Consider the following 20,474-nt stretch of genomic DNA (forward strand, 5'->3'; position numbering starts at 1 on the left):
GTCTGCAGTTTGGTTTCCTTGGGACTCGCTCTAATCGGATGTGATGAACAAAACAAAATAAGTCTGTTCTGGTAGAGATCCACGGTGCCACTTTATTATCTGGTCTACAAGCTGCTCTTAAATATCTGCTCTATCTCACTAAACGAGAGAAAAAAAAAGTGTTGCAGAAAAGAAAAAGGCATGACTGTCCTCTTTCGCACTTATCTTCTGTTATCTTCTGCTTCTGTCTCTTTTATTTCAATACATCCCCATTCAGCAGCTCTCAGATCGTGATGTGTGGGATTTCCCGGCCCACAATCCAGGGCTTACAAATCCAAGTAAATGTGGCTCCATCCCACTCATACCAACCAGAGCCCACTCACCCAACCGCCACACAAATATAGAGCAGTTACACATATGGGGCCACGGTAAAATCTTTCTCTGTTGTGGGTTTATTAAAACTTACATTTTCACAAAACAAACACACAAAAAAACCCTTTCCATTATCTTACAGCCCCTTTTATGTAGAGGGAAGACTGAGCCGGAGGGTCTAAATGACTGAAATAATAAACACAGACTGCATAAATCACTATAAGAATAGGGATACTGGAAAATTTTATATTTGTACCGACTAAATGGATGAAGATTGTTGCAGTTTCTGTATGGAGCTGCTCAGTCAGGTCTTGTGAATGGTTGTAGCAGAGCAGGTGTGGCTTCTTTAAAAGCTGTGCTGCATTTCTAGACTCAGTGCAAAGCATCATAACACAAGAGCACACTGCCTGGTGGTTTCAGTCATGATGACTTACAATATTAATAATAATAACACAAATTATTGGCTAGAGGGCGAAGGAATCAGGTTTTATTACAGTTATCAGGAAAAAAAGATGCTTGATTACTGATAACTGAAACAAAAAAATCACCCAACTTCAAGTCTTTAATGTCAAACAAGCTGTCTATATTCCCAAAAAGAAAAAAAGGTGATTCCTATAAAGTCTGTCAAACAGTACAAACCAGCCTTTACATTTTAAATGAGATTAGTGCTTTTTAATAGGAGGAACTCAGCAGTGAAACCACCTGTCAGATTACCAACAGGGAAAAGCAGCTTCTAAAGCCATGAAAGAAAGCGTGTCAAAGTATCTGTGCTAATTTAATTAAAAACTGTATTTTACTGCTAAATCTATCCATACATCCATCTATTCACATCCACTTATCTAATTCAGGTTTGTGGGGGGCTGGAGACTTATCCCAGCTATCATAGAATAAGGTGTGGAGTACATGAAAGCTGCCGCACTGTCAGGGGCTCTGCTGTATCCAGCTAAATCAGAATATAAGGACCAACTGTATGATGTCATGATGAAGATTTTAGGGTGGGTTCTTTCAGGGATGTTTACGTGGCCTATCCATTTTCTTTGTGTATCCAGTTCGTGGTTGCAGCTGGGCCAGAGCCTATCCCAGCTGTCATAGGACAAGAGGCAGGATACAGCCCAGACAGGCTGCCAATATATGGCAGGATTAACACAGAGAGACAGGAAACCGTTCACCCTCACACATTCACACCTGCACCCAAAGTCCCCAGTTAACCTAATGCACGTCTTTGGAGGGATGAAGCTGGACTACCAGAGAGGAACCAACCCAGATTTGGGGGACACTGATTAACTGTACCACACCTTTTCTCCATACCTCCTCTGCCGTTTTGGGGTAGCACAGGTTCGGGGGTCCAAGCAAATTTTACGGAGGCCAGTGCCACCCCTGGACTCCATTTTGGCTCCGTCCTTGCTTTGTTCTCTTTTAGATCCACATGCCAAAATCCAGTTTTGAGATTTCTTAACAGAGCGTATTTCTTATTTTTTGGGGGGGAATTCTTAAATCAATGTCTGCTTATTGTTAGGCTAACATCCGTTTTATCCTTCCCCCAGGCTTCAATGTGATACGCTGGAGAATGATGGCTCCTGCCGCTTCATCCTTATGTACTGTTGTAATTTAGGTCGCAAGTTACTCTATTTCCCACCGCCCTTGAAAGCAGCACCGCCCCTCTCAGAGTGAGTCCGCCTCTGCGCTCCAACCGAGAGGCACCGACTGACTGACTGGCTGCGTGGGGAGCCGGTGTGGGCGCAGCGGAGGACTTTCCTATAAAAGCAGGGATCCCACGACCAGACGCGCTCTTCTCTCTCAGTGAACGGCAGACAGGAGCCGCTCTTTCCCGCGAACAGCTGTTTCATTCCCCTTGTTACAGTTCGGAAAACCCTCCCAGCCTCATCCGAAAGGAAATCTTAGTCTATGGTTCTGACTGACACGCCTACAAGGATGTCCCGGACCGACGAGGTGCACCGTATAACGGAGAATGTCTACAAGGTAAGCCGGGCTGTTTGGTAGTTTGTTTCGGATCCGCTGACCGTGCGTCCTTCTGCCGCTCGGAGACACCTGCTGCACCGGTGAACCGCGGCGTTTAGAGGACGCTCTCAGAGGAGAGACAGCGGATAACTTTGTCTCAGCTGACCTGCACTGTGTCTTACCACTGTAGTAATAGAAGTGCCGGTTTATATATGCTGTGAAGGAATTTACTGATAAAGGAAATGCGTCCTGAACAGCTCAAGTTTATTCATCGTTTTCCTACAGCTGATGCTCTGAGTTTGAACTGTTGGAGACGGATTTTAGTCTCAAAATTCTTAAAGGTGAATAATTTGTCCTGTTTTAGCCTATAATGCGTTATAAGTGATAATAAATCAGAGTCAGACCAGTCAAATCAGCAAAGTCACATTACAGCGATTAATAATGTTAGGAGTAACAAATTCCCGATAGATAATCAATGACTCGAGGTGTAATTGATTTAAATTGCTTGGCATGGACTATTTGATTTGCCTTAGGGTTGAGGGAAAGGGTTGAACTGTGCCCAATGCTACAATGCTACATTTGCAATAATGATGAGGGAGCCAGTTATGTAAATGCTGCAAACTGACAGTTTGCCCTGGGATGATTTATTTCAACACTATGCAGAGCAGAAGCTGTCAGCCTCGGTGGTAAATCCTGCTGTGAGCAGGTGAACTTGACATTATCTGCCTCAGTGAGACTGATCATTAATTTATGGAGTCTGCGCATCCTAAAAGGGGTCCCCGTTGGTCCCAGCAGTCTTCACATTTGGGCTTTTTTTCTTAAGGTGTCTGTGCTGTTGATAGTTGGATCACTTCAGAGAGAAAGGACAAAGTCATTATCAGCATGGTGGTATTTGTAAAAGTCAACTGTAATTTTGCACTCTGGATGCCCCAAATTGGCATTCAATTTGGGATCTGAAATGCTGGTTGGAAAAGTCATGCTCAAGTCTTTGCTCTGCAGAAAAGAAAACAAACTGCTTCTCGGTGTGAGAGGTTTCTTAAATATCTCAGCATGCGCTGAGCAGACCACCCTGCACTTGTTGAAAGATGAGAGGCAAAACGTGGCAAATGATTATGTCCTCCATTTTTATTTCCACAACAAAGCCCCTTTTCAGCAGTGTCTGTGGTGGAGGTGGAGAAGTGTTACTCTTGACTTTCACTGCACTCAGGGCAGCTTTCCAGGCGAGGTAGATTTCAGCAATGGAAGTACGACAAGGGCTTTCCTTTTATGTGAGGAGACTTGTCACCGTTCCATACGCCTCCGCAAAAATGCTCGGAGAGAAGAGTCGGAGTGCCTAAAAGCTTCTTTGTGCAGGACACGACTTGGTGGATGCAGGAGGAGAAGGGCATGTGTGCTTACTGAGCCAAAGATGTACTCGAAGGGGGGTTTGGTTCAGCGAGAGTTCATGGTTCCTTGTGTGACAGAGGCGGGATGGTGTAACATGACATTACCATTTAGGCTGCCAAGGAAATGATAGGAATTTTTTCAGACTGGGGCCGACTTCAGCCAACACACAGATACACAAACCCTCAAAAGACTCTAACAAGGGATCAGAGGGGCACAAGCAGGAGGCTAGCTGCCTTATGTTGCGACCTGTGGGTGGGTTCTATAGCCTGAGCTGGATAGAAAACTGCAGAGAGGAGGAGGAGGAGGTGGAAGATGATGAAGGAGGATAGGTAAAAAAAATGGTGGTTGCGTGATGGAGAAGTAGGCAGTGTTGTGATAGGTTTATTAGTCAGTTGATGACAAATTATCTTAAATTTAATTGCTGAAGTTAATACTTTAAATTGCATTTCTGATGTGATACTGATACCTTTTACTAATCTGATACCGGGGTTACATTAATAAGCTGTCCCTCCAGAGCCTAACTTTGTGACTTAAAACACACCAAATCAATGCATATTGTTAAATATATTCATTCATATTTAAAAGCAAAATAATGAAAGACAACTGAATAAAGATTTTAAAAAGTGTTTTGCACTAGTTTGTTTTTAGCTCAGTGTGCGAGTCTTTACTGCCTAGAAAGCCACAAGAGATTACGCCGCATGTTTACAACAGAAGAGTTTAATGTCAAATACTCTTCCTGATGCAACCCCAAAGGGAATTTGTGTCTGTGGCTGGAATCATACCGCAAGCGAATGTGTTAACCGCTACACCAGGGATGTTTCATTTTGCATCAAAGGCCCCATGCAGCCCCCTTTATTTAGTTTTTACTGGGGTGAAGCAGTAAAACTGCCCTTTCTGTCAGTGTAAAGAGGTTTATCTGCACAGTTAATCCCCAGAATATCTTAATAATATGAAAAAGAAGTGCACTTTCAACAGAACATCTCAGTTTTCCTACATAATAAAGAAATGCCGCTGTAGTAAATCTGTCAGCACATATCTTTGGGCTTAAATCTTTGCTTAATGGTGATGGGGGTGGTCTTCTTTATCTGCGAAGTGGTCCAGTAGGCCAGATTGGAGCAGGCCTTATGTTTGATACCCCCCACTACACCATTGGAAAGACATGTACAGCATGGTGATGTTAATTGCAGCCATTTTAGTCTCTCCTTCCTCTGTGATTGCACCTCCTCACACACGGAGTGGAGCAGACAAGGAAATGAAACGCCTCCAAACTGCTGACTCTTTGCTGTTCCCTTTCCCCACACTCTCGCTCCTGCTGAGGTGTGTCGTAGTAAAAACAGAACTGACCTGATGTGACTGGACAGCTCCGTTGATTGACTCCATTTTTAAAAGAAGTTTTTGTTGGATAAGTCAGGCAAACTGAATGTGCCGCTGACCCTTTGGTCATAAGAAATGTCAGATAAACTGCCAAATGTTTATCACAAGTAAACTTATGTTGGATTAAAAAGATGAAAAAGAAAAAATGTGACCATCAGTTTCAGCTTCTGTGAAAATCTGTGTTAGGATGCGGTTTTGTCTTGTCCAAAGAACGCCCTGCTCAGGGGTCGGGTATGAAAATGCCAACCTGCAGAAATGCAGCTCTGGGTTTTCTTCCTGTCATCAGCAGGCTGAAGCAGAGCGCTGCTGCCAGTCTGACCCCTGATGGGGGGCTGACTGTAGGAGGCTGATGCTCACTGGTGTGGCAGTTGGTAGTGTAATGGCAGGCCTTGGGGTGTGTTATTGCTGGTCCAATGAGCTTTGTGTGGGACTGCTAAAGAAACTAACAGGTCTTTATTAATTCATTATAAGCGTGGAAGATGAAAAGGCCTGAAGGTACTCGCTTCAACGCTCACGTCTGTTTCTCCACCGAGGAAAGAAGACGCAGACGGGGATGACAGTTATGCACTCCTGTGGTGTTGGGATGGAGATCATCTCTTACAGAACATGATATTGCGGTAAAGTGTCTAACAGCATGTACCCACAGAGGGCATGCCTCTGTGTAAAGTCCCCAGTTTAAATTAGACTTTGACTTGCCTTTAATGATTGAAAACATTAGTTAGGCTACACCAATTCTGTGATGCACATTCATAGATAATTAGCTGAGAGGCTGATTGAATCTTATCATGTTCCGGTTATGTCCAGGTTATTCCACCTTTTCCTCAGACTGAGTATTTGCATGTTTTATCTAAGTGTGTTTGAAAAAGCTTTATTAGTTATTGATATGAAGTGGATACAATTTATAGAACAGAAAACAGTCCGAGAAAGGTGTTACTTGTATTTTGGGGCAAAAAATACTTCTTTTTGTTTTAATGTGTCAGTGTTGGTGAGCGGCTGCCTTTAATTGCCACATGGAGGTGGATTTAATTATGAGTGGAGAAAGGTCACCTATTATTCTGCTCAATGGTGGCCAAAGACTAAAACGTGAGTGTTTATTTAGAAAGTTTATGTTCCTCCATTGTGCATCGTACTTGGTAACAAGCAGTTATGAAGAGAATCCCTCTTCCCCCAGAAGACATCCATGGCAGGTGAGTGCTTTAAGAAAGTAATAAGAAAATAACCTGTGTATGCTCTTTTGGAATAACAATAAAGCATTCATCATCTCCATTTAGTTGACTTGAGGAGTGACAGTAATAGAATAGAATAGAATAGAATGCCTTTATTGTCACTATACAGTTGTACAATGAGATACAGAGCATCTCCTACTCAGTGTAAACATGCTGGGGGGGGGTACAGTTCTGCAGCGCTATGTACATATGGACAGTAACATAGGGAAAAACATATATATATATAAAATGTACAATATACAAGCTGTAAGTAATATGTAATAAATAGTGTTATGTATATACAGTTGAGTTATTGCACATGGAATTGGTATTGCACAGTGGTGGTCCATAGAGGAAGTGGGAAGTGGGGGGGCTGTGTTATCTGTGCATGTGTGAGTTCAGGGTGGTTATCGCTTTGGGGAAGAAACTGTTTTTTAGTCTGTGGGTTTTTGTGTTGATGCACCTGCAGCGCTTCCCTGAGGGAAGCAGGCTGAACATGTTGAAGCCAGGGTGGGAGCTGTCCTTGATAATGTTTGCTGCTCTGCTGAGGCAGCGGGAGGAATAAATGTCCATCAGGGAGGGGAGAGGGCAGCCGATGATCTTTTGTGCTGTCTTGACCACACTCTGAAGCCTCACTCTATCTGCTTTGGTGCAGCTGCCGTACCATACCGTGATGCAGTAGGTTAGCAGGCTCTCAATGGACGAGCGGTAGAAGGTCAGCAGCAGGTTGGAGTTCAGCTTGTACTTCCTGAGGACTCTCAGGAAGTGCAGCCGCTGTTGGGCCTTCTTGATGACCGCTGAGATGTTTCCTGTCCAGGAGATGTCAGCAGAGATGAGGACACCAAGGAACCGGAAAGTGTGGACCCTCTCCACACACTCCCCGTTGATGTAGAGGGGGGCCAAGTCGGTGCTGTGCAGCGACTTGGCTGCACAGCACCAAGTTTTGCTCTGCAGCTCGCAGAACAACAAGTGTGATAAGCTGCAGTCCAAGATGCTCTTTAGCAGCGGCTGAACTTTGAAAATACAACTTTGAGGATTGTCTGCTAGTAATTTGATGTTGTTCTTTTATAGGGTTGAAAACTGTAATTAAATTACAGATGTCATTGTGAAGCTGTTAACACACCTCCAAGAGTATTATGTGGTAAATACGATGGTTGTTTTTAATCCTTTGTGTTTCTAGCACACAATGACCCTTTGGTGGATGAACGCTGGTTTTGTTTTCTCTGCCTCCTGTTGTTTTCTTTGTTTGCCTGACTGTTAGCTGCCGGAGCAAAATAACTTGGACTCAACAGCAGAAGACCAAAGTCTTAACCTCTCTGCTCTGCTGCTGAAACGCAAGATGCTGAATCTAATTTTTGGATGACTCACATCAGTGGATGCGAGTGAGTGTGTGTGGGCAGTAGTGCCTCATGACTATATGTGTGTGTTTCACTTGTTTGTCAGCTCCCGTACTGTACTGCGAGAGTGGCTGGCACTGTGCGTTTTGTTTTTTTTCTGATGTGAGATTGCACATCATCACAGAGCCAAACTATGAAGTGAAGTTATCGGTCTGTGTGGATTGAAATGTCAAGAAAAAAGTCCCAGAGGACTGTGTGTAGATACTACACGGAGACGCGTTTGCTACCCACTGACAGTGTGTGTACACTGTGTTTCCTCGGGTTGTTGTGGTTGCTGAACAAATGCCATCTGTATGTTTGTTCAGGAGTGTATTCAGCCAAGCATTGTAATCCCAGGAGTACTGCAGGCTCAGGTTGTTGAATGAAGCTCGAGTGTCAGGGCGAGGCTGCCTCGAGTGTTTGATGGTGAGAGTGGACTAAAGCGAGATCAGTAGGTCAGTTGATGTTTTTTTTTTTGTGGTGTGTTTGTGGTATTTGTATATGCATTGAGCCATTTTAAAGTTTTTCTACTGGCCACACAGCACAAGTTGTGTGTTTGAATGACCACATAATACCTTATCAATGCGTTAGAGCACTTTGCTCTCAGATTGCGGCCTTACTTGTGGTTCCTAGATTATTTAAAAGTAGAATGGGAGGCAGAGCCTTCAGCTTTAAGGCCCCTCTTCTGTGAGATCAGCTCCCAATTCGGATTTCAGAGGCAGACACTATCTCTACTTTTAAGATTAGGCTTAAAACTTTCCTTTTTGATAAAGCATATAGGCTGGATCAGGTGACCCTGCTGCTGTGGGATTCCCATGATGCACTTGGTGTTTCTCTTTCCCCTCTGTGTTTATGCGTCACTCTGCATTTAATCATTAGCAATTATTAAACTCTGGCTCTCTCTCATGTAGTTTGCCTTTTGTCCTATCTGCCTCCCATCAACCCCCAATCAACTGGCAAATCACAACAACAGTTGCCTCAAGGTGCTTTATATTGTAAGGTAAAGACGCTAGAATAGTACGAGGACTCGCTCATGGGGGGGCTGTTTGAGGGTTGGACAATATAAAAGCGACTGTTATGGTCATTTGGCACCGATGGACCGATCTCAATGAAACGCTGTACAAAGTAATTATTGATATCTATATATTGTTCACTGCTTTTTATAGTGAACAAGCTGGGACATATACAGAGTCCTGCTTCTGTGAGTGTTTGGATTTGGACTGTTGGTTGAGCCATACCAGGAATCAAAAGATTCTCTGAAAACGTGAAATGGGCGTTTATCTTTTTCAGTTAACAAAAGAAAAATCATAGATTCATTGATAAAAATAAGTGATAACTTCATGCCTTGTTTTGTTGCTTAAAGCAGAACTGCAGTGAATGATTTTCTGAGGAGAAATTATTATTTGAGGCAGTTATCAAAAGACAGGATTGAAATATAGACAGGCACTTGTTTGCTTCCCTGTAAGATATACAGGTGATGAAAGAAACCATCCCACCTCTGATTCTCCTGTTATTGACAGAAGCTTTCAAAGTGTCTCAATTGCAGCATCAATCTCTCCTTAAGATGCTATGTTAGTTTTTGTATTGCCTGACTGTCACCAGGGAATGTTATCAACTGATTGGAGTCATAAATCCCTCTGTAAAATACTGTCGTACTATCAGGTCCAACTTCCGAAAGACATAAGGCAGTCCTCCTACTAAGCCCAAAGTATTTGTTCTCCAGGGAGGAACTTTTGTCGCGTGTGCGTGTTTTGGGAGTGTTGTGAGTAATACTACCGAACACTTTATCCCCACTGTCACACGTACAATCTGTTCAGGTTTTTTTTTCTCTATGAACACAGACTTTTCAGTTTAGCCAAGTGGACGAATAAGCAGAGAACTGCTATCAACATTAATCGTTTCTGGTTATTTTTAGAACTTCTGTTCTTTGTACCACAACCTCTTTTTGTTTTATTAGTTCATTGTTTTCTTATTAGAGTTCTCACCTCAGCTCATAAGCTAGTGGATAGTTGTTGTTGGAGGCAAAGCACCACAGGTGAGAAGCAGGACATCTGCCAGGAAATTGGACCTTAAAGGTTAGCAGTGGATTGACTGAGGAAGTGAGGGGGTTTTGGCAGAGACCTCTCAGCAGGATTTCTTCCTCCTCCTTCTTTCACACCACAAAAGGATATTTCTGGGTCGAGTCCCACCTCTGTACCGATCGGGTAGATTAAACCAGTCTGGTCATTTTTCCTTTTGTTCACATTTGAAAGGTTGTCTGAGGTGAAAACAAGCCTCCGGCCTCTTTGCTCATGTGCATAAAAACCTATTGAATCCAGATGCTTTGCTTAGGCCAGATTACTCCAGTGTAATTGTTTCAAACCAGTGATTTTCTTCTCTGATTAGTCACAGTGCTTTCAGCTCTTTTGTCTCTGTTCAGCGTTATATCGCAGGCTTTGTGCTTCAGTCCCTGCAGAAAACTGTGCCTCCTCAAGCTTCAGGGTTTGTTCTAGCTTTGTGTGTCTTGTCACTGATCGTTGGGCAGCAGTCGTGTTTGTGAGCGTCACAGTGACGCTCTCTGACAGCGCTGTGGGGTGTGTGATGGTGTTATGTAAGAGGGGAGCGGTGCAGGTAGAAGGGGATGCAGTTATGCACATGTTTGATATAAAAGTTAATTTAATTTATGTTTTCAGAGTCACGGCTAACTCTTTGTGGCGCTTTTATTTGTTGTGCATTGACTGATTTAATGTATAGTACATCTTCATGAAAGTGGAGCAGCTAAAGTGCCTGATGCTTATGTGCATATGAGCACTGGACAAACAACCTAGTTGTAGGGCTGCAAAACTTTTTCCTAAGTAAGTAAAAAAAAAAAAAAGTTTGAAAAATTGTGTGCAAAAAGCCAAAAAAATAAAAATGCAGAGCTAAAGAGGATTGCTTAAAAAGGATGATTACAGTTAGCATGCAGCTCACAAGAGTGCCAGATGCCAAGAATTTGCCGATCCTAAATTTCCACAGTTTCTCTATTTACACAGATCTCGCAAGTATTAATATGATGGTACAATTTCAGTTTCTGTCAAATAGTCATTGCTTTTATTAAATTTGCATCAGCAGTTTGGTGTAACTGCAGCTTACAGTACTTCAGGACAGTATTTCTTAGCTTTAGTGGTTTAAAAAACACTTCGAGCATGAAACCAACAGTAATGTACCCTAATGCTTCACTTATGATGCTTAATGCATCTGTTGCTGTTTATTATTATTTATGTACATCTACTTTCTTCGTTTTTGCGAGAAATCCCATACAAGATGATTTCACACAAAAACACTCACACGTGTTCTACTGCTTGTTAACACAAATATCTAATCAGCCAATCACATGCCAGCAACTCAACTCGTTCACACATGTAGACATGATCAAGGCAACTTGGTGAAGTTTAAACTGAGCATGAGAAAGAAACTGAATTTAAGTGAATTTCAGAAACTGCTGTAATTTTCCCACACAGCCCATCTGTAGGGTTTACAGAAAACACTGTCAAAAAGTGCGCAGCAATTTTGGATAATGAACAGACTGCTTTGAGCTGATAAAAAGGCAACAGTAACTCAAATAAGCACTCACGACAACCAAAGTATGCAGAAGATTATCTCTGAATGTATAGCACATTGTTGTTGGAGGCCAGCGGGCTACAGCAGCAGAAGAACACAGTAGGTGTCACTTCTGTCAGTTAAGAACAGGAAACTGAGGCTACAGTTCGCAGGGGCTCACCAAAATTGGACAATAGACGATCCAGGGGTGGGGCTTCTGTTGGCTGCTTCCAGCAGGATAACACATCAAAGCTCAGATCATCTCAAACTGCTTTCTTGAACATGACGGTGAGTTCAAATGACCTCCACAGTCAGCAGATCTCAATCCAATAGAGCACCTTTGGGATGTGGTAGAATGGAAGATTGGCATCACGTGTGCAGCTCATAAATCTGCAGCAGCTGTGTGATGCAGTCACATCAATAAGGATAAAAATCTCTGAGGATGTTTCCAGCACCTTGTTTAATCTGTGCTATGGAGAGTTAAAGGTCTTCTGAAGGTAAACAGATATCCAGCAATGTGTACCTAATAAAGTGACCGGTTGAGATCAAGAAGGTAGTGAGTGTTTGTTAATAACGGTAATAATTTTACAGCTGCAAACTCAGTTTTTTTTTCAATTTTCAGCTCTGCCTGTTTAACCCCGACTCAGTACTGAGTGTCGAAAGAAGACCTTCCTCTTTTCCTCACAGGGCAGATGATGTTTAAGATGGCTAGCAGCTGTAGCTAAGCGTTTTACTTTGTTAATATTGTGCATATTTGGCTAGTTATCTGTGGGAGTAAGAAGAACACCCACAAAGAACAAAATGTACCCAGAAAAACGAGATGCTTTTTGTGTTTCAGCCATTTTACCTCTTAAATGTGTGGACTTGAAATTCCTAGAAATATTAGTGAGCTGTGAGCATCCTTTGTGCTGTTTTACATTTCTTTACATAGACTACACAAACTGGACCCTAAATCAACATCCAGAAGGCGTCAGCTCAGTGCAGGTGCACAGTGCATGGCGTTGCACTCAGTATTATTTAGATTTCACCAACTGCTCTGTTACGACACAGCTTCCATAGCTGTCATACAACATAACTGCCGGCGTCTGCTGTGTGTCTGCAGCATGTCAGCAGCCTTTAGCACATCGGTAAGTTATCTAACTTGAACTGGATGGAGATAGATAAGGAGAGGTGGAGGCTGCCAGGGAGCAGGGGCTTGGCAGAGGATGAAAGGAAAGTTGCAGGGATTGGATCTCAATAGAAAGAGTGTGAGGAGACAAGGGTGTGGATCCCCTGTTCTGCTCTTTTCTTTTCTTACACTAATTAGACTGTAATTAAAGGGGAAAGGCCTGAGGGGTGAAGAAAAAGCAGGTGTTTATGGAAGATTGCTGTATGTATGTATGTATGTATGTGTGCTTGTTCAATTGGAGATGTTGCTCTGGAATGGCTTTTAAAGTGAAATTTGAGGTTGAGAGAAGAAGACAGGGGATGAAGATGTGCTTAGGGGGATTAAAAAGCAGAAATGTGTCATTATCTGATCCTTTCGTTACTAACACACACACAGAGTCTCCTTTGAGATAAATGGCACATCTTGGCATCACACATGTGCTGATACGCTTTCATATGTTGTACCCTTGCGGAGGAAGCGGTGCCAAGATGAATCTTCTCCCGTCCTTTTCAGATTTAAAACCTGACCTCGTTTACGGTGTTCATGAATACTTTGTGGGAACATATGTGATCGCGTGAACATGCATTCGTTCACGTGTAAATCTGAGAACAACTGGTGCACCGGCTGAATCAGATGCGTCACTGTGAGGCGATGACGATGATGATCTCCTTCCTTCAACACAGCAGCCGTGGAGACTCCCTCTCTTTCCATTACCCCCCCCCCCCCTCCCCCCTTCCTCCCTCACCTCCTCGTTCTCGCCTCTCCTACCACCCCGTCAGCTTTCCTGTGGTATGAGCTGAACGTGAGGTGAATAAAAAAATGGGTTGCCCTGTCACGGAAGGGGGGAGATTCCAGCACTTCCATATATGGCTGCCGGAAGTTCACCCCTCCCTCACTCCTTCCAAAGCTGCATCTGTGGAATAGGGGGCGCTGACTCTCCTGCTGCTTGCCTGCACACAGATAAGAGCTCATCTGAAAGGGAAATTGGCTGACTTCACACACATTCACATGCACGTGCACATGCGTGCACACACACGGCATATCGCCGCTGTATTTCCGTCTCCTGAGGGCGTTGAAGCAGGGCGGCTTTAGCGCCGTGATTGTCACACTGGCTGAGCAGAGGCAAATAACGTCCATTTTCTGGAAACAAATAATAAGGGACAGCAGCAAAGCACTAACGGTACATAACGGTGCATATATCTCAGCTCATCACTCCCACATACTGTATATAATGCAGTAGGGGACTGCTAATTGCTTTCTTCACATTAGCAGCAATGTTATGCGCTGCTTCTTTTGTGCGGTGCGTCACATGCTTTAAAGCTTTGGTGATTGGGAGCTCTAAAAAACCCTCTGTATATGTGTTTGTTGATATGTGATGGATGATCAGCAGCACGGTCTTCAGTGAGAAGGCTTCTCAGTTCAGTTTGTGTCAGACTTCAAATTCTATTTATGCTCTTTGTCCAAAAATAATTAGACACGTCAATCTACATAAAATAAGTTGTATTTTGTATTTATGGCACAACGTACATTGATTATGTTACATAACCAGCAGAAGCATTGATGCGCTCAGCGGCTACAACCAGTCCGCATCTGAAGCCATAACACTAATGAAAGCTATACCCACGAGAGAGCTCAAAATCACAGGTAGCCTTTTTCTACATATCAGTGTAATCTAAGGAAATTTAACAGATTCCTAGATTTTGTTTAAGAAGGTGGTAAAATTTCCTTTGTGCTCGGTCTGCCAGACTGCTGGGAGAACCGCTGGACGACAGGTTGGAGAGCTAACTTATCCGCTAAGGTCAGAAAACTTGGATGCAACGTACATATACAGCTGAACAGACACCTGCTAATTACTGCTAAGTAAACGATTAATAACATACCAGAATCCATCTTTTGTATCTGGAGGCAGGAAAAACAGAAATATAAGAATATGATCTAATTCATAATTTGAAAAAAATACTTCAGTGGTTCCTGGATCTGAAACTAAAAACTCATCACTTGTGTTTTGGTCTGTGTCCCAACACCAGATTTAATTAAAATGTATTACTAATTTTTCCTTCTGAATGTCTTGTGGGCTTACACACGGACAAACAAACAAACAAACAAGACTGAAACCATGGCCGCACTTCTCCATCCAACCCTTGAAAATGACAAAATACAGTGAATGCAGTAAGGTGTATTCTCTAACCGTACTGTTCTTTGTTAGTTTTACCCTTTGGGGGTGATATTTGTTGGTTTCTCTGTCTCCACAATCTGCTTAAGGGCTGCCTGCAGGCATCTGTACAAGCAGCATTCAATAACCTCCACCAAGGCTGAGCATTCCCTCCACACCATGCATGAACTGAGTCACTGGATCCAGAAAGAGATGAGGGCTGACCCCCAGTTTTTCTTATTTAAATTTATGTGTTTGTGAAGATATAATGTGAATTGTCCGATCAATTCTCGTGTCTTCATAGTAAAAATTCCTAGACAAATGCAGATCTGATTTTGACACTAAAACAGCCCCTGCTCTGTTGGGCAAAGCCCGGCTTCTGGTAATATTATCATGCAAATCCATTTATACCTGTCTGAGTAATCCTTCAGACAAACAGAGAAACAGACAAGCTGAACATCCTTGGTACAGGTAATAAGCGTCCAGGTGAAACACGCAGCTGAATTGGACCCAAGTTCTCATCATTTTTACTACTTCAGTTTGAACTTTCACATTAGGAGCAAGTGGCCTTGAAATTGTTGTCTCCTCATTAAAGAGCGCTTGGCGTACTCCCGGTTATCTGATTTGTTCAAATGTTCACAAGAGACACTAAAGCACCTGAGGTGATGCCAGCATCCATTTTAATCAGATTCCTGCCGTTTGGAACGTTTCCACCGTGAGAATAAAGACCTCTCTGTGGTTATCGGTGGGACTCTGTGATAAAGCACACACAAAAAACAGAACAGCCAGATTGGTAGAAAGCAGCCTCTACCAAAGAAATGTCTGAGTCATTACCAGCACACAAACGGAGACCTAATATGTTAACAAACACAATGACCATGGTACCTATGCTAAAAATGTCATGTGGTGACAACAAACCCCCGTCTGTACCATGTCTGGGAATGTTTCAACACCAGCTGATGCCATGAGAAACGGCAGTATATGAAGATAAGTCACGCTCATGCGCACACACGCACAGTAAAACTTGATGACAGGAGGTCACCTTGACATGTGACTGTAGTCAAATACACACCAGCGCCGCATGAGCCCTCCCCATTTCCGCGGCAACCACATAGAGCAGATGACCTTTCCTGTGTGTGTTTAATCTGGTTACATTTTGTATCCCACCCAGACGGGAGAACAAAGTGGAAACTTTCCTTATCAACTGTTGACAGTTTGGTGTTTTTGTGGTTGTTATCCAGGAGCTTTCTCATTCAGAAACACAGTTGAAACTTTTGTTTCAAGTGCATTTTGTCACGTGACAGAGAAACAAAGGTTTTCTTTAAGATAATATTTTTATGAAACCAACCTGCGTACTGTTCCGTCTCTGCTTTAGTTGTGGTCAAAATATGATGTTAGTGCTATTTTCTTTGTAAGGTAGAATGGGTGGAAAAAGTCGAGGTCCTTAAAATAAGCAATAAAAAAACCATAATGGTGTTTTAAAATATTACAAATACATCGAGGAAAGTCGTCCCCCCCCCCATAACTCCCAAGCTGCACATCAGATATGGACCTCTTTTTCTTTCTTCTTCAAAGGAAGGAGGTGCCAGTCCAGTCTGCTGGCCCATCTTGCAAACATTTTTTTTTTTTTTAAAGAGCGATGAAGTTTTGGTGGTTCCTGATCAGCCAACCAGAAGAAAGAACATCTATTTTCATTAAATACTAACAGTAAATAACTTGAGGCTGGTGGCTTTCACTCATTTATTTTTGCATTTTTTTTGTAGACTGTCTGTTTCGGTCTCCACCTGGTGCGTCCCTGCCTCTCCGTCCTCGTTGGGGTTGCCAGATCTCCTCTCGCTGGTTAATCTGTTTGGCAGCCAGCGCCGCAGCAGGTTCTAATGGTGCCACATGGCTGTCTTGGCTTTACAGTAATTTACGCCACGACATGATATGAACCTGCTGCTGTTTATGTAGGCTCTGACTCACCCCACGTTCTCGTCTCCTGCCACCAAATGACACATGCTAACACACACATATATGCTCACACACACACATAGACTGGCTTCTCTACACCATCGCTGATGAAGGCAGCTAGGTCACAATGTTCTTAACGCTGCTTGTTTTCTTTCCTTTGTTCTCTCAAGTGTTTCCCCCATCCATACGTGGGTGGGAGGCATGTATCAGGTCTTTTGAAGTACGTTCACTACCTAGATGTTCTTTTTTAGAAGGTTTCTGCTTTTCTCCTTTATTTATTTTGACCTTGTTCTGTTCTTCTCTTCTTTCTTTCCTGCTTTGTTGCCTTCCTTGAGTGATCAAAAGAAACAAAATCTTAACAAATTAAATTGATTTTAAAGCATTTACCACGGACAGAGCTTTGGGTTGTTACCACCGAAATTAACTTGGGATAAGGACTCACAAAGGTTTATGCATGTGTGGGCTCTAAGTGTTTGTGTATATAATTCTTCAGTATGTTTGAGTACACCTTAACTTGTCATGAACGCTGCAGTGTAACACCAGTTTTCCTTCACGCTGCCCCTTGTTCTGTTATTAATAGCTTGTATAACCTCTGCCTCTATTCCAAATCACTCATCTGTCATGGGACGTGGTGTCTGTGCCCTGCGATGTTGCTCTGATGGATCTATTAACCTTGGCTTTGAGGGCTAGCTGCTACCTATTCAATCTCCTTCTCATCATACTAGCAATCTGTTATGGCCATGGCAGCAGTAAGTAAAATATCAGTGGATTTAGGTTGTGTGTGTGGGATTTTTGGATAGATTCTTTTTTAACCCTTTGAATAAAAACTTCATGTAAAAAAAGAAGGAGGCTCAGAGAGAGAACAAAATAATCCATTTCAATAGAATTTGACAAACTTTAGAATTTAGAAGCTCTTTGAAAAACTGCGAAGGAGAACATTGAAGAACCTTTCCAGCTTACAAAGGCAGCTCTTTTCATTATCAGTTCAACATTTGTTATATTTTCTTTCCTTTTAATTAGCAGGGCCAGTGTCTCTCACAGGATGAAGCTGCAAATCACACCTTTCAAACAAGATGTTAAATTGAAAACAAAGTACGCCAAAAATCTCAGTGTACCTGTGGCCAAAGTGGTGTTTACTACACACGCTTTGTTTCCAACTACACAAAAACAAAATAAAATGATAATGCAGGATTTGAGAAATCTTCTTAGCTGCTTCTCCAGTTCAGGTTCGCAGGGAAGCTGGAGCCAAAGATGCAGTGAAATCAGCTGACTTTGGTTTCAGACTCATCGTTTATCACCTGAAACAGCTGATCATTTCAGCAAGCTCAAAGTGGAAGACTCCTGATTCTGTACTGTTTTACTTTTATTTTAAATTACGTTTGCTCTTCAGCTCTTGAGGTAATGTCAGGTAAATATGCTTGGTCTCTCGTGAGCTCATTTTTGTGGTGGAGAAAAGCTAAACCGAGTCTCCAATAACCACATTGGCTGTTTTGCAGTTTTCATCCCAACTCATACCAACATTTGATCTTGGTTTCTTTAATCCAACATGTTTTTCCGGTGGTTACCAATTATTTTTACTGTCCTAACCACAACCGGAGCTTAATCATAAAGCTGTCAGGACAGAAAATGCGATGCTTAGTTTGGCAGATAGACCCACACTCTGTTTAGTTATGAATGCCTGGTGCGGCTCTCTGTCAAACCTCAGAGGATGAGATAAATGGATTAATTGTCAGGTGTTCACAAACTGCAAACAATATACACACACACACACACACACAAGGAAAAAAAAACCTTAACAAAAACACTCACAGGCCCAAATCCTCATTTCCCTTGCAGAAATTGCAAACAGCCAGTCCTTCCTGCCAGCACAGTGCTCTGTGAACACGCACACACACACACACACACACACACACACACACACACACACACACACACACACACACACACACACACACACACACACACACACACAAACAGGACCATTAAAGTGCTGCAAACAGAAGGTTGTTCCAGAGTTGTGCTTTTCCGCACGTACACAAACAGTCATTCTGCCACACTCGGATGCTTCCAGGATGAACATCTGCCTCGCCAAGTGCTGGTGAGATGTGGGGGAAGATAAATATTTCACCGAACAGACCGATAACATGTCAGGGAGATGGATCGTACTGCTCTAAAGTCATGTGCGTAGTCTGTGTGAGACTGCATGAGGATGCTCACGTGCTTCCAGTACTCTGTCTGTCTATTGGATTGATAATTCATTTGATCTATTAATGCATGTTATTTCTCGTAGATGGTTGCTGTGCATTCGGCAAAGTTAAATTTTCTCTCTTTTTTACTAAATAATTATATGAACATTTGTTTCTTTCTTAAATATCCCTCATGTTGCTACAGTTACTATCTCTGGGCCAGACTTTGCCCTCCCAAAGGTTAATTCCATTTTGCTCTTTAGTCAGCTAATTATTTGCTTATCGTTTCTATCTTCACTCTGGGATCAGCGATGTGCTTCACGGTAGATTATCTCCTCTTTGGCATTTAGTCTGCTCTTGTCACATTAAAAAAAACTGCTGCCTCAGTGACACTCAAAGTCCATTAATGATTGATTAAAAACTCGTGATCTAAGTATCGTGATCTGAAGAGAGCAGAAATCAGAGTATCTTTGTCATCGCTTGTGTCTTGATGACAATTTTTCAACTTTTTCTTGAAGATATGCTTATAATTTCCCTCCAGATAACATTCACTTGTGTTCCCCCAAAGCTGCAACGTGATAAGACAATCCCTGTATTGTTGTGGAGGTTTGATGCTTAATTGGTAAGAGTGATTAGTGAGTCAATTAGAACACGTGACTGGAGCAAACGGGCAAAGTGAGACAAAGCAACATTTGCTCTGTAATCCTTCTCGTTTCCCATGCAGTCAGTTAAATATGGTCTTTCATTCAGTGGAATGCTAATCAGCCTCAGCTCCTGTTGCTGAAGGAACAATCTCGACTGATTGAGTGTGGATTAAGCAAGGACCGGGCAAATTAATGATCCTATTAGATTATCCCCTAAACCGCATGAGCATGTCGTGACCAGGGGAGAACCCGCGAATTATGGCATGTTTATTGCATTGATAATGATTGACGGTTTGGTGCTGGCTGAGAGTCTCTGCTCTTTACATTATTCACAGTTGTTACCTGGTTTGTGTGTGTGTGTGAAGGGCAAAGTTGTAGAACTCCAGCATGGACCCAACTGAACTTGGAAAATGTCAAGAACTTAAAATTGGTGGTGAATTGGTATTCAGTGAAGTATGCTGCTGTTCCTCTGCACAGATGTTTGACTTCAAGACTGCAGTCAGCAACTTTCATTAAAATGAAAAATGCAGCCAATGCAATACGCACAAAAAAAGATTCTTGGAGTAAAAAGCAACTAAAATATATAAAACTGAAGGTTTAGTTATTGGAACTCTCTCCCACTCAGCTTAAGATCTGTGGACTCAGTAGTCCCTTTTAAAACGACAACTAAAAACATCTTTTTAGAACTGCATTTTGTTACCTTCTGTCTGTTTTTGTTTTACTCTTTGTCATCCCTGTGTGAAGCACTTTGAGATCTTTTTATCTAGAAAGGTGCTATGTAAATAAAATTTTACTTACTTCATATAATTAAACAATTAAATCAAGTAAATTTAATGTGACCAGATTCCATGGAGTTAATTTTCTACACTGTGCTTAAGTAACAACATTACATAAAACATTTAGGTGTAATCAGATTACTTAAAGTCAGGATTTCTGGCATATCTATTTGAGTATATTCTGTTGTGTATAGAGGTTTTTGGTGGGTGTGCAGTTGAAGCCGGGGTGGTTGGATCAGGATGCTGAATTTCAGCATGTGAAGGGCCACTTGTAACTACACTACATCTGTCGATATCACTCAGACGCTCACTCTGGCAGAAAGGCACTTGGGTCATGTGGGTGACATAAATCTTGCATGAATTCAGATTTGACTGATATCACACTGCTGAGAATCAGACCTGTGTTA

General features: G+C 42.4%; 1 protein-coding gene across 11 annotated transcripts in view; it reads left to right on the forward strand.

Moving 5' to 3' along the window:
* Window positions 1-2,023: 2,023 nt before the first annotated feature.
* baiap2b (BAR/IMD domain containing adaptor protein 2b) overlaps window positions 2,024-20,474 on the forward strand; it is a 75,586-nt gene continuing 57,135 nt past the window's right edge. For 3 of the 11 annotated variants that reach the window (XM_084937019.1, XM_084937021.1, XM_084937026.1), the window contains exon 1: window positions 2,026-2,331. In XM_084937019.1, the coding sequence (XP_084793145.1) occupies window positions 2,257-2,331 (75 nt within the window). In that variant the 5' untranslated portion in view covers window positions 2,026-2,256. Of the gene's footprint in view, window positions 2,332-20,474 lie in introns of all 11 variants that reach the window. The other 8 variants (XM_084937022.1, XM_084937025.1, XM_084937024.1 and 5 more) reach the window with 4 other exon arrangements.

Source organism: Perissodus microlepis, chromosome 8, assembly GCF_051167445.1.
Source record: "Perissodus microlepis isolate ML-2025 ecotype Zambia chromosome 8, ASM5116744v1, whole genome shotgun sequence".
Taxonomy (NCBI): domain Eukaryota; kingdom Metazoa; phylum Chordata; class Actinopteri; order Cichliformes; family Cichlidae; genus Perissodus; species Perissodus microlepis.